General features: G+C 59.2%; 1 protein-coding gene across 4 annotated transcripts in view; it reads left to right on the forward strand.

Annotated features, from left to right (window-relative positions):
* Positions 1–12,802, forward strand: part of TEAD3 (TEA domain transcription factor 3) — a 21,644-nt gene extending 8,842 nt beyond the window's left edge. Inside the window, exons 2-14 of one of the 4 annotated variants that reach the window (XM_082296268.1) lie at positions 1,680–1,933; positions 4,769–4,833; positions 6,641–6,703; positions 6,835–6,897; positions 9,506–9,517; positions 9,857–9,994; positions 10,212–10,255; positions 10,360–10,421; positions 10,754–10,887; positions 11,009–11,182; positions 11,360–11,500; positions 11,711–11,863; positions 12,440–12,802. In XM_082296268.1, coding sequence (XP_082152394.1) covers positions 1,798–1,933; positions 4,769–4,833; positions 6,641–6,703; positions 6,835–6,897; positions 9,506–9,517; positions 9,857–9,994; positions 10,212–10,255; positions 10,360–10,421; positions 10,754–10,887; positions 11,009–11,182; positions 11,360–11,500; positions 11,711–11,863; positions 12,440–12,553 — 1,299 coding nt within the window. In that variant the 5' untranslated portion in view covers positions 1,680–1,797 and the 3' untranslated portion in view covers positions 12,554–12,802. Of the gene's footprint in view, positions 1–1,676; positions 1,934–4,768; positions 4,834–6,640; positions 6,704–6,834; positions 6,898–9,505; positions 9,518–9,856; positions 9,995–10,211; positions 10,256–10,359; positions 10,422–10,753; positions 10,888–11,008; positions 11,183–11,359; positions 11,501–11,710; positions 11,864–12,439 lie in introns of all 4 variants that reach the window. The other 3 variants (XM_082296269.1, XM_082296271.1, XM_082296270.1) reach the window with 3 other exon arrangements.
* The last annotated feature ends 881 nt before the right edge of the window (positions 12,803–13,683 follow it).

Below are 13,683 nucleotides of genomic sequence, written 5' to 3' on the forward strand. Positions count from 1 at the left end.
CTCTTGGGGCTTTCCCCTGCTAGGGTGAGCTGATGACAGCCCTGTGGTGCTGTGTGGCCCTGGGATGCTGCTGGGTCCTGGGCTGGCACAAGCTGCAGGGTCGCTGACCACTGAGGTATTTCGAGACTGGGGGCTCCTGAGTGCCACAGTGCTGAGGGGCCTGGGGCTGCCATGGGGCTGCTGTGGGGTCTGAAACCATTGAAGTTTTTGAGTGCTGCTGGGTCTTGGGCTGCTGCAGAAGCTGAGGAGTCTCAAGTTCCCCCATGTCTGGGGGTCCTGGTCTGCTAGGGGGTCTTGGGCTGCTGTGAAGTAGCCAGGGTTCAGTACCAAGGCAGTTGCACCCCCAGTGTAGGTGCCCCACTGGGACAGAGCCCTGATGTGCTTGCTGGGCTGCAGGGGGGAGTGAGAGTCCCCCTGGGCCTGTCCCCATATGCCACCCTCGCCGTCCCTGTGCAGTGCCTGGTCCCGGTGTTCCTCTGCCCTGCCATCCCCAATACCCTGCTGGGTTTGGACCCTGCATCCGTGCCAGGGGCTGCCCCAGGGAGCCCCCAGCAGCAGGCACAGCCGGGGTGCCGCTGGCCCGTCCAGCACTGCTGCCGCCATCCCTCCCTTGGCCGGCTGGCTCGATCCTACAATCCAGTTCTCCTTATTTGGCCACAGTGCTCAGCAAGAGGGGGAGCGGCGGCGGGGGGGACGCGGGCAGGGACGGGCGGCGGGACCGGAGGGGCTGACATCACATCGCGACGAGGGAGAGAGAGGGATGGGGGGGCTAAGTTTCTTTTTTTATAAAAGGAAAAAAAAAAAAAAAAAAAGGCAGCAAGGCCTCGCAGCGCACTTGAGCCAGCGGGCTCAGCAGTTCCTTTAAAAGGAGATGTCTGTGCCGGAGACCTTTGTACACTCCCAGCCCGTCCGGGAAGCGCGGCGGCGCAGGAGACACCTCTCCGCTCCCACCGCCGGCAGCTGCCGCCAAACATGTTATTGCAAAACACTGAAACGCTGCGCTGGGAGCTGGGCGAGAGCAGGAGGAAGAGGAGGAGGATTGAAGGCTCCCCAGCATCATCCACCAGCTGGGGAGGGTCCGGGGCCCCAGCTGAGCATCCTCAGGGTGGGGGGCCTCTCCTGGTACCAGGGGAAGGGCTGCTGGACGGCTCTGGCCACCTGGTTCCCATTAGTGGGGTCTGGCTTGGAGCCGCTCAGCATCTCCCTTCAAATCCCAGCTCTGACTTTGCCAGGCATGGTGGAGCCGGGATTTTTGGGCCTAGGGGTATTTTTTGGGCCAGCTTGCCCAAAGAGACTGCTGTTTGGCAGTGGGTACTGGTGCAGGGTCAGGGTTCACAGGCTGTGGGGCTGCTGCCATCCTGTCCCGAGGTGTCAGCCATAAACACCATGTGCTCAAGTTCCTTGTATGGATAATACAGTAGCTGGGGCAGTTTCCTTCCCAAGCTTTATTTGGGTGGATCTTGGGTGGTCACTTGTGACTTGGATTTGGGGGTACTCGTAGAAATCATGCTCTGCCCCCAAGGAAAGCCTGTTTGTGTGTCTGATGCCCTACAATGCGATGCTGCTCTGGGTACAAGTAGGAACAGGGCCAGGAATAGACCTGGCCCCATGCTGCCACTGCACCCCATGCCCCCAGCAAGGGTTTCTGGGTCTGACAGGTGTCCCCTGTGTCCCAGCAGGTTGTCGCGTGTCCGTGGGGGCTCGGGGTCGGAGCCCAGAGCAGCCAGCACCATAGCGTCCAACAGCTGGAACGCCAGCGGCAGCCCCGGGGAGGGGCGGGAAGATGGCCAGGACGGCATGGACAAGAGTCTGGACAATGATGCCGAGGGTGTGTGGAGTCCAGACATCGAGCAGAGCTTCCAGGAGGCGCTGGCGATCTACCCACCCTGCGGCCGGCGGAAAATCATCCTCTCAGATGAGGGCAAGATGTACGGTGAGTGACGGGGCCGGGATGGAGGCACCGGGCACAGGCACCGCGCCGCCGGCCAGGACGGGGAGCGAGGGCTGAAGTGAAACCTCCTGCCCCAAACCCACGCTGGGGCATCGCCCTCAAGCATCCCCCAACCCCGAAAGCAGCTGGCCCAGGTTCATCCCAGAGCTGGAGTGGGGAGGTGGCAGTGACCTGCGTCCCCTTCCTCTGCTCTGGCTCTCCCTCCCGCTCCCTCCCTCTCTCGGCCCTGCCGGACCGACTGGTTTGGTGAAGCCGTCGGGCAGGGAGCGGGCGCGGGCAGGGAGCGGGCGCGGGACTGCGGGGCCGGGGCAGCCCCAGCCCTCCTACTCCCCTGTGCCTCTGCATCCCTCCCCCGACCTTCCCCAACCGGACCTGGTGGCCAGAGCACCCTGTGGCAAGAGCCACCCACCCACCCTGAGCCACCTGTGCCCAGCTCAGTTTTTGGTGACTTCATTGGTGGCAGCAGGGCTGGTCAGCTCCGCTGGGGTGATGATTTTGGAGGTGTCAGCCTCGGTTTTGGTGTCTCTGAAAACTCCCTATCCCTGCCTGGGTAGGGACTGGTTCCTCGTCCCCTCCACATCCCATGATGTCACCCCCAAGGGCCAGTGACTTCAAAGTCAGGAGCAGGCTGCCATATTACCATCACCCCATGGTGATGACAGGACCAGGGCTGGCATCTCTATCCCCAGCCTCTAAAATACACCTGCCCAGGATGCTGCTGTCACAGCAATGGCTCACCCAGTGCCAGCAGAGAGGGACAACAGGGACAAGATTTTCTGGAGAGCACCATGCCACTGTCCCTACACCCATGCCAGCTACCTGTGCCACCCCATTTGCCAGGGCCCCCAACCCACGGCATCGGGGCTGGTGGAGGAGCAGCGTGAGGGGGAGGCGGGGGAGCACAGGGCTTCCCAAGCGTGTGCATTTTTTGGATTTCTTCGGGAATAGCTGAAGTGCCGCCGGGAGCCTGGCCCTTCGAAGCACGCCCCAACCGGTTTTTCCAGCCTTTCAGAGACATCTGGCAGCTGCTTAAAGAGGCAGCAGCCCCTGCCGGCCGCCTTTCATCTCCCCCCACCTTCCCCAGCACCTCCCCACTGGGACCCCCAGGACCCCTGGCTGGCATTACAGAGCGTACCAGGGGCATTGGCAGCACAGGCAACGCCAGCATGCAGCACAATGGTGTGCCAGTGCCTCTGCTCTCCCTCACCACCCCTCTTTTTGGGGTTCCACGGGTGGCCGTGGCCGTGCCAGCCCATGCCACACTGGTGCCAGCACTGCGGGGGTGGCAAAGCAGGTGGGAGCTGGGGAGGCAGGACCCAGCACGGGCACACTGGGCCTTGCTACACTCGGCTGCTGGACGGGTTATTTTTAACCCAGCCTGTCCAACTGGTTCACGTGGTGGTGTCAGGGGAGAGGAATTTGGGGAATGTGGTAATTTGGAGGAGGACGTGCCCTCTCAGAGGGAATGGCACGGTCCAGATGAATCACAGGGAAGGGGACAAGGGGCAGGGCACGTGGGCACAGGGATGGCTGTGAGGGTGCAGCTTTGGACATGGTGAGGCAGGATGGGTGCAGGCGATGCTGCCCCTGGGTGCTGGGCATTAGGGCCGAGTCCAGGAAAGCACCCACATTTCTTTCCTGTATTTTTTTCCCCATATTTCTTCCCCATGGGCAGGGTACAGGGAAGAGAGGATGGGACTGAAGAGCAGGGCATGCAAAGGGGGATGGAGAAGGTGTACCCCCAAAGTGGGGCTCAGCATCAGGGTCCCTCCTGCCAGCACCCTGCTGCTGGTGTCATCTCACCTGGGCTTAAAGGACACCCTTTAAGACCTGGCCCCTGCTAGGTGCTAATGAGGGAGCCAGCCCGGGGTGGGAGCCAGGAGGGGTGGGAGCTGTGCTCAGCGCTTCAGGGTGCTACCAGGGTGCCATGCTGGCTGTGCAAGGGGTACCCCCACTGTCACCCACCCACCAGCTCCTGCCTGGCGCGGGCACCCCCAAGGGGCAGCTGTCTCTGCGTGGCACCTGGCCCTGTCCGTCCCCATGTGTGTGTCCCCCCAGGAGGGCCCAGTTGCTGTGGGGCTGGGAGGGGGCCAAGCGGGGTGGAAGAGGAGAGGGGGGGAGTGTATTTTTTTTTTTTTAAGGGATTTTTTTTTTTTTTTATTCTTTTAAAGCCGAAACCCGCTCCAAGGGCATTTCGACAAGTTCCAACCGCGACCATCTGGTCCATTAAAATAAATCTGGCGTGCCTGGCTGCCCCCGTGCGCGGGGGGGCGGCGGCGGGGGCCGGGGGGGCCGGGGCTGGGAGAAGAAAGCTCCCAGCTGCTCTGACGTTCGAACGTAGATTGGCCACAGCTGGCCCCTGAAATGTGGCGCAAAAGCAACTTCTGCTTCGAATTAGACCAGGACGTTAGGAAATACTGGTGGAGAGGCCAGCACAGCTTGTGAACGGGAAGCGGGGTGCCGGGGGGGCAGCCCGGGACCCCCGTGGGCACGGCTGCCCGGAGCGGCTTCGTTGGCTCTGGTGGGGGGCTCCGGCTGGGATAGGTTTTGAGGGGGTCAGTGGTTTGAGGCACCGCTGTGGTGAGGGTCCCCGGTGACTGTCACCTCCGTCTGAGCCCCGGGGCTGGTAACGCAGCGGGGTGGGGGGCGCGGGGTGGGTGCCCTGCCCTGGCCACCCCCGTGTCCCCGAGGTCGCCCCGGCACTGTCGCGTCAGCGCCACCTCCTGGCAGCGCCTCCCTCGCCAGGCCGGGGGGCGGCGGGGGTTTCGGGGCCGATGCCCCTCGTGTGCCGAAGCTGACCCCAGGCTCTGCCCGCAGGTCGTAACGAGCTGATCGCCCGCTACATCAAGCTGCGAACGGGGAAGACACGGACGAGGAAGCAGGTGAGGCGTTGCTCTGCTTTTTCTCCTGGGGTGGGCTCGGGGCGGGGTGGGAGGCGGTGCCAGGTAAGCCCGAGGGGAAGCGGATGTCCGGCTGCATCGCTCGTCCTCTGTGTCCCTTCCTCAAGCCCCTGCTGCTGCCAGCAGGTCCCCCATCCTCTGCGAGGAGCTTCGCCTGTGAGCACAAAACTCCTGGGGTTTCCTCTCTCCCAGGATGCCTGGAAACTGGGAGTGTGGGGGGCAGACAGCACCCAGCCCCCCCACACCTGGTTGGGGTCACCCTGCGGGTGACAGGAGCCCTCAAACTGTCTGGGCAGTGTGTCTGTGTCTGCGTGGGTCTCTCTGTTGTGCCTCCTGGATCTGGGGACTGTTCCTATCTGCCCCTTGCTGGGCTTTATGCCACTTGTGCCAGGTGCCACAGCAAAGGCACTCCAAACCCTGTGGGCTGAGAGCAAGGCATCCCCATCCCAGCCAGGGATCCAGGGACTGGCAGTGTGGAGCTGTGGTGCTGGTCCTGGTGGGGCTGGAGGTACCACAGAGCCCTTACCCTGCTCTCACTGCCCTGCCCAGTTGGATGCTGGGGCAGGCAGGGATGCAGGCAGAGCACAGGCAGCGATGCTGACAGGGCAGGAGCACACAGAGCTCCCTGCAAGCCCTTGCTGCACCAAACCTGTCTCAGGAGTGGGCTGCTGCAGCCCTCGATGGGACACGTCCCTTTGTCATGTGGCCAGTGGCTCTTCCCTCCGCTCGTGGTGGCCCCCAGCCGGGAGCCAGGCCACCTGTCCCGGCAGAGCTGGTGGCTTTGGATGCTTGGGAGCATCTCCCACCTCAGGGAGATGGTTGGGTTTGGGACACTGATTCTGGGACCGTCCCATGCCACAAGTCCTCACAAGAGAGGGATGCTGGTCCCCAGACACTGAATGGGTCACTCCTCCAGGACTTACGCTGGAAGGAGAGGGGCCGGGGTCTGGACACCGGTTTTATGTTCAGACCAGTGCCAAGCAGCGCTTCATTTCTGGCTTAAAGACTTAGCTGGCCCCCCCTTCATGGGGGAAGGATGCAATGCTCTGGGGGATTTGGGAAAGGCATGGGAGAGAGCACACATGGCACTGATCCCTCTGTGCAGTCATCTCCTGGACAGCCTGGTGTCTCCTCATGGACAGCCTGGCACTGGTGGGAGAAGGTTCTTCCCAAAGTCGGCTCTGAAGCCCTGTGGGTGCATGGATGCCCACCCTTCCTGTGGGTAGCCCTGCAGCCATGTCGTGCCTTTCCTGCCTGGACATCAGCCCCTTTAACCCCTATCAGATCTTCTTTAGATCTTGCTCTTATAGGGGCTTGGACACAAAATCCCAACCTTTCTCACCTTTCCCACATGCGCAATCAGCAGGAGCCCTGGGGCAATGTGCCAGTCCCTCCTGGACCCTCAGGCCCCACTGAGCAACCTGGGGCACCTCACACCTGCCAGGCTCTATTTTCAGCTTGTGGTGCTCACAGGGGCTGGCAGGGCCTGTCTGTCTGTCCCCAAGAGATGGTCAGTGAGGACCCCCTCAACTACAGCAGCTTTACGCCAAGGAGCTTCACCCCAGCTGGGGAGGGCACAAACCAGCATCAACCAGCACCGGGGCCCCCCCTGCAATTTTCCTTCCTCCAGCTCTTGGCAGGTGCAGGACCCTCAGCATCTCCAGGAGCAGCCAAAATGCTCCCGTGTTTCTCCGCACTCCCTCCCCCGGGGACAGCATCCCGCCCTGCGGGGGGAACGTATCTTCACGCTCTCTGTGTTTTCCTTTCTGAACGGCGTGGCGGGCGCTAGGTGTCCAGCCACATACAGGTTCTAGCTCGGAAGAAGGTGCGGGAGTACCAGGTTGGCATCAAGGTACGTTGACGCCCTTGCCCAGGTGTCTGCGGCGGTGTCTCTGTGAGCATGGGCAGCCCCTCTCCTTCCTCCTCCTTTCCTCTGGTTGACGGCTCTGCTGTTCCCCCTCTCCTTCTGCTCTCTCTCTGCAGGTCTCTAGCCACTTGCAGGTTCTTGCCCGACGGAAATCTCGTGAGATTCAGTCCAAGCTGAAGGTACGCCCTGCCTCGCCTGGCCCCCGCCTGCTGACGACTAACGCACTGGGCTCTGTGGTGTGCTGCTTGCTTTCCTGTTTTACCTCTCTTTTTTTGGTGTTTTTTTTTCTTCCCCCTCACTTGGCTCCTTGGATCAGATGGTTTTTACAGGCATCATCGTGGGATGCCCAGAGAGAAGTGCAAGGAGGGACAGCAGAGCCCTTCTCTTTCTTCCAGGAGGGTGAACGTGGGTGCCAAATCCCCTCTTTGCATCCAGGCAAGGACTCTGCCATGGGGAGATGTGGGTTTAAACCCTCCTATGGTGATGCATGAGGGCTGCCCCCTCTTTTGGGCCATCAGGGGCTCTCCCATGAGGAGAAGGGCCTCCCCAGGGTAGCCAGTGAGGCAAAGTGAGGTTCAAGGTGTGCAAAGCCCTCCACAACTGAGACCTGACCCAGCTCAGAACAGGTGTCAGTGGGATGTGGGCAGAAGCAGGGGGGCCCCAGGGGTCCCTGCAGGCTGCCAGCCCGGTGGCTTGTGATGCACCAAGGTGTGAATACAGCCCAGGGGCACCCCAGGGGTGTGAGTGGCAGCAGGTCCAGGTGGGGCCATGCTGCTGGGGACGGGGGCACAGCAGTGCCAGGAGCCAAGGGAGCCAAGTGAGAAAAAAAATGGATCATTCTCTCTCTTTTCTGGTTGGCTTTTCTTTTCTTTCCTTCCTTCCTTCCTTTCTCCTAACTGGAGCCCGACTAACCTTTCCATAACTGTTCCCACCAAGCTTTGTGGTGGCAGTGGGGAGGGTGATGATGGGAGGGCATGGGCAGGGCTGGGGGCATCACCAAAGGACCAAGCCCTGCTTGGATTGGACCCACATGGTGCAAGCTGGGGGACAGAGAAGTCCCCACTGCACAGCCACCCACTGGGGACAGCCAGCTCCTGCAAGGTGCCTGAGTTCATCTCTGCACCATCACACCAGGGAACATCTCCTTGGGTAGCTCCAGGGCTGATTTTCTGCCTTGCTGTGTGAGTGGGAGCCCAGAAAATCTTTCAGCCTGCTGACCTTGAGGTCCCAAAAGCATCACCAGCTCCCCCTGTCCTGGGTGCTGTGTCCATCTCCAGCACTAAGGCTGGCAGTGGAGGCCGCTGTCAGAGTTGGCAGCAAGGGGCACTGTCAGAGCTGGAGTGTTTTCGTCCTCAAAGCTTTAACAAACTCCAGCTCATGCTGCCTGGGAGCCCACTGAGATGTGCCCCCCAAAGCCTTTCAGCAGGGACCTCAGTGCCCCATGAGCAGGATGCCAGAAGGGCTCCCGCAGCCAGATGGGTTTGGTCTGCTAGGAGAAGCCAGGAGAGAGCACCCAAAACTATTTTGGGATGCTCCTTTGGGCTTGTATGTCTTAAACCCAGTCTCCAGCCCAAGAGGGGCAGTCAGGGAAGTGAGGGGGGCAGTAGGGTCAACGACAGCAGAAGCCTTTACAAAATAGAATAAAAATAAAATAAAATAAAATAAAATAAAATAAAATAAAATAAAATAAAATAAAATAAAATAATAAAATAAAATAAAATAATAAAATAAAATAAAATCTTTCCTTGCCACGTGGCACAGTGCATAGCAAGGGGGAGTTGGAGGCAGGAACGACCCCAGGGGTCCATGGCTGTGCTCTCCATCCCCAGCCATGCTGCCTGCAGGATTCTGGCAGGGAGCAGCCAGGGCAGAGATCCCCCTGAGCAATACTCAGGGGATAGAGAACATCCCTTCTGGAGATCAGTGCAGGCAGCCCCCTGCCCTCACCCAGCACTGTCCTGTGGGATGAAAACTCACTCTGTGAGCAGTATCTGTGTTTTTGAGCTGCAGTCGTGTGCGTGTTCGTGCTCCCGGCATGTGGCTGCATGCCCGCCCTCCTGCCCTGCCCCAGGTGAAAATAAATGAAGCATTGATCCCTGGGGAGGGTTCAGAGGGAAAGCAGAGGGCGTGCACTGGGACCAGCATGAACGTGTCCTAGCAGTGCGAGTGGAGGAGCAGCCCTGCTCCGGGCAAGACCTGGGAGCCCTGGAGCTTCTGCCCAGCAGTGCTGTGGAGCAAAACGGGAAAGGAAAAACAATTGGTCTCCTGTATCACGGGAGGGTTGTGCTCGGGGTTTTCTTTGCAGTGCCTGTGGGGCAGTTGGTGCCCATGTCCCAGGGCATCCCAGCAGCTCTTCCTCTGCGTGCCCTGGCTGCAAGCACTGGAGAGCCATGTAGAGGATATTAAAAAGCCAAGAAAGGCACAGGCCTGGCTCACCACAGTGGCCCCTTAAAAGAGTGGATGGGGGGCTCTGGCATCCCATTCCTGGTGGGATTAAGCCTGGGCATCAGTGGCCACCATGTGCATCCCCTGGTGACCAGCCAGGTCAAGGGGTTCACTCCCCACATCGGGCTGTGGTGATGAGCCAGGGTGGGGGGTACCCAGCTATGCTGGTTTCAGCTGGGGTAGAGTTAATTCTTGTCACAGCACTTCACAGCCACTGTGCTGTGGAGAAAATGAACTCTGCCCCAGCTGACACCAACACCGACTATGGGGGAATGTACAGAGCACCCAAAGGCTCCCATGACACTCTAACCATTTTTTTTTTTTCCTTTCTTTTGCGGACAGGCCATGAACTTGGTAAGTTGAGCTTGAATCTGAAATTCCTTTTGTTCCCCATTGCATTTTGCCCTCTCCAGTAGAGAGGCTAAAAACCCTTCGAATCATCGCCAAGGGGGGGAGGGCCACCAGCAGTGGGACATTTCCCAGACCCATCAGCTTTTGCCCAGAGGATATTGGCAAGCTTCAAATGTTAATTAACATTTGAGAGGGGGTGGGGGGATCACTCTGCACCGGTCCCTCGGCTGGGCTGTGGGATTGGCTGCTGGCTTTGCAAAACCTGTCAGGCACGCTCGGATTGAGGGGGCTCAGTGTGCCCCTGTAACCCCGCTTCCCTCCTGTCCCCCCTTTTCCCCTCAGGACCAGGTCTCGAAGGATAAGGCTCTGCAGAGCATGGCTTCCATGTCCTCGGCGCAGATTGTGTCGGCCAGCGTCCTGCAGAACAAGCTCAGCCCCCCCCCTCCTCTTCCTCAGGCCGTCTTCTCTGCTGCCCCCAGGGTGAGGACAGTCCCACACCCCCCCCCCCCCCACAGGGACACCCCAGGGTGGTGGGGACACCATGAGCCACACAAGAGGCAGGGGGAGATGATCAACAGCCGTTCTCAGCCGTGGTGGCAATGCAGGGGCTCCCTGCTGTTTGCAGCAGGTGAGGAGGGAAATTTTGGGAGTGGGGAGAGTCAGAAGCCACTGACTCTTCCCTGTGCTGTTTCCCCAGTTTTGGAGTGGGCCTATCCCAGGACAGCCTGGACCCTCTCAGGAGTAAGTACAGACCCCTCCACACCTTGCACCAGGCAGGACCCCACCTTGGCAAGGGGCTGGAGCATCCCGGGCTTGGTAACCTGATGATGCTTTTTCCTTTCCAGCATTAAACCGTTTGCACAACCAGCTTACCCCATCCAGCCACCCATGCCTCCATCACTAGCCAGTAAGTCATGTCCTTACCCCCTTGGAGGGGACCCCGTGCCCCTGCCAGGTCATATTTGTCCTCTGTCCCCTCCCACCCACTGTGTCTCCTCCCCAGCCCTACTGGGGGAAAAGCCTGAATTTAAATCCAGCAAAAAGCTCCACAGTGAGCAGGACTGTGCTGCTCCCAGCTGGGTCCCCTCCAGTCCCTTTCTACTCAGTACATCCCATGTTTTAGCCGATACAGGGCGATACAGGAGGGTGGGGGATGCAGTGGGGACAGCAGCATTGCAGGGGGGGCTCACCCCATTTTCTGGCTGCCCCTCCACCCCCATGTCACTCCCCCTGCCCCAGGTTACGAGCCCCTGGCTCCGCTCCCGCCAGCTGCCTCGGCCGTGCCGGTCTGGCAGGACCGCACCATCGCCTCCGCCAAGCTCCGGCTCCTCGAGTACTCCGCCTTCATGGAGGTGCCCCGGGATGCCGAAACGGTAACGGTCCCCTCCGCATGCCCACCACCCACGTGGGATGGTGCCCGTCCATCCCCGTGCCTGGTGGCATCTTGCTCTTGCCTGACCTCTCCTGCTGCTGTCCCCACCCCGCTCCCTACAGTACAGCAAACACCTCTTCGTGCACATCGGCCAGACGAACCCCTCGTACAGCGACCCGCTGCTGGAGGCTGTGGACATCCGCCAGATCTATGACAAGTTTCCTGAGAAGAAAGGCGGCCTCAAGGAGCTCTATGAGCGTGGGCCCCAGAACTCCTTCTTCCTTGTCAAATTTTGGGTATGCTGCCGGGAGGGTTAGGGTGGGGAGGGTCTTCCTCGAGCTGCAGGTTCATTGTGGGTCGGGCACTCCGCTGGCAGAGTGGGAGCGTCCTGGGCAGCTCTGAAAGCTGGTGTCCCTCATCCCCATGGAGGGCTGGGTGTGGTGGGGCCTCATGGGACCCTCTCCTCTCTCCAGGCGGATCTGAACAGCACGATCCAGGATGGGCCAGGGACCTTCTATGGTGTCAGCAGCCAGTACAGCAGTGCAGAGAACATGACCATCACAGTCTCCACCAAGGTGTGCTCCTTTGGGAAGCAGGTCGTGGAGAAGGTGGAGGTGAGTTCCATGCCCCACTGCATCAGGCAGGGGTGGGAGTTGCTCCATGACGGGTCCTGGGATGGAGAAAGTCCCGGAGCTGGGTGTAGGATACATGGGTGCCTGTAGCATGTTTATGGGTGGAGTGGAGAGGACATAGCCCTGTCCCAGTTGGCCACCACCACCCATGGGACAGCTGCTCATCCTACTCATCCTGGCTGTCCCCTGCAGACGGAGTATGCACGGCTGGAGAACGGCCGCTTCGTCTACCGCATCCACCGGTCTCCCATGTGCGAGTACATGATCAACTTCATCCACAAACTCAAGCACCTCCCGGAGAAGTACATGATGAACAGTGTCCTGGAGAATTTCACCATCCTGCAGGTACCTCCCCTCCTTTTCTAGGGGGTGTGTCCCACCAGGAGTGTGGAGCCCGCACTTGCATCAACCCTGCTGGCCCCACACACACCTGGCTGTGCCTGAGCCCACACAGCCCCTGAATTCCAGGGAGCAGATCTTGGTGGTGCAAACAAAGGGGCTGTGCCCAAGCCTGGACAAATCTACTGGATAACGGGGAGCAGAATTTTCATGGTGCGATTAAATTGGCTGTGCCTGACTGTTTGGCTTCACCAAAATTACCCAAATAATGGGTAGCAGTTTTTGGTGCAGTAGCTGTGCCTGAGCCAATGCAGCCTCCCCCAAACAAATTTTTGGTGGTGCAGTTCAGGCTGTTCCTGAGCCTGTGCAACTTCCCCAAAACTGGGTAGTTAAATTTCAATTAAACTGGCAATTAATGCCATTAAATTGGCTGTGCTACTGCCTGTGCGACCCTACAAATAATGGGTAGCAGATTTTCTCATGGTGCAAAGTGGCTTTGCCTGAGCCCATGCAACCTCCCCCAGATAACAGCATCTGTCCATGGGCACAGCACTCCCCTGACACATTCTGCTCCTGCTGCAGGTTGTTACGAACAGGGATACCCAGGAAACCTTGCTCTGCATTGCCTTCGTTTTCGAGGTCTCCACCAGCGAGCACGGCGCCCAGCACCACGTGTACAAGTTGGTCAAGGACTAGGGGCCCTTGGGGACAGGCAGGGGCACAAGGGGCGTGCAGGGGAGGGAGAAGGCCGTGCAGAAAAGCCACCCGTGCCTGTTGCCTTGCGAGAAACCATTTGAAGACAGAAGGAGAAGGAGGAGGAAGAAAAACAATAGCCAAAAAAGACTGACTTGTGATCGCAGATGTTTTCTACTTAGGAACAGTTTCTTTTTTTTTTTTTTTAAATAAATAAATAAAATTACCAAAAAAAAAAAAAAAGAAGAAGAAGGATGGGAAAGGAAGCGTAGGGAGAAAGGAAACCCACATCCGGCGCTGGAGAGGGAGAGACCGGCCCTCGGTGTTGCTGATGAAGGCCAGGACCCCACCGTGCCACCAGCAGCAGCAGCAGCAGCAGCAGCGGGACGTTGGAGCAGAGAATGACTCCTCCCTCCTTTCACCCCCGCCCTCGCTCAGAAGTGGCCCCGGTCCTGAGTGGAGAGGAGCGAGCACTGATGGTCAGGAGGATGTAGCACCGTGCCAGGTCTGGTCCGACACCGATGGGCATGGCAGCGACAGCGGCGTTGGCAGCGCGTGGCACAGCCCAGGGGGCTGTGGGGACAGATGTGCAGGGCAGGAGCAGGGCAGGGCAGAATGGAGGAGGGGACACTGCCACCTCCCCAGGGATGCTCCTTCTCTATGCCCAGTGGCAGTGAAGGCATGAGGGCATCGACAATGCAAACCATGGGGTTTTATGGCTCCTTTTTTCCCCCTTTTTTTTTTAATTAAAGTGCTTTTTAAAAAGACACCATGCTTGTAATCAGGCTGATGACCCTCTGCAGTGCCCAGGTGCTCCCCTCCCACCCTGCACGGGAAGTGTCTTGTTTAGGGAAAGGTTTGGGATGTCTCCATCTCTGGCTGGGTTTTGTGTGGGATCCCCTGAGCTCTGCGTGCGCTTTCAGGAATTGCACTTAGGGGTGGCCCAGGCTCAGTGTCCCCACTGTGGTTGCTTGCTGAGGAGTCAGGAGTAGAGAGCAGTGAGGGCAGATTTGCCTGATTTACTTTGCATATGTATATTTTCCTTGTTTCTTTGTTTTTTTGTTGTTCCTTCACCTTTTTTTTTGCCTTTTTTCTGCGATGACTGTTCCAGACTGCTCCGTCCGCTTGCCTGC

The sequence above is a fragment of the Coloeus monedula genome, assembly GCF_965178545.1.
Source record: "Coloeus monedula genome assembly, chromosome: 23".
NCBI lineage: Eukaryota > Metazoa > Chordata > Aves > Passeriformes > Corvidae > Coloeus > Coloeus monedula.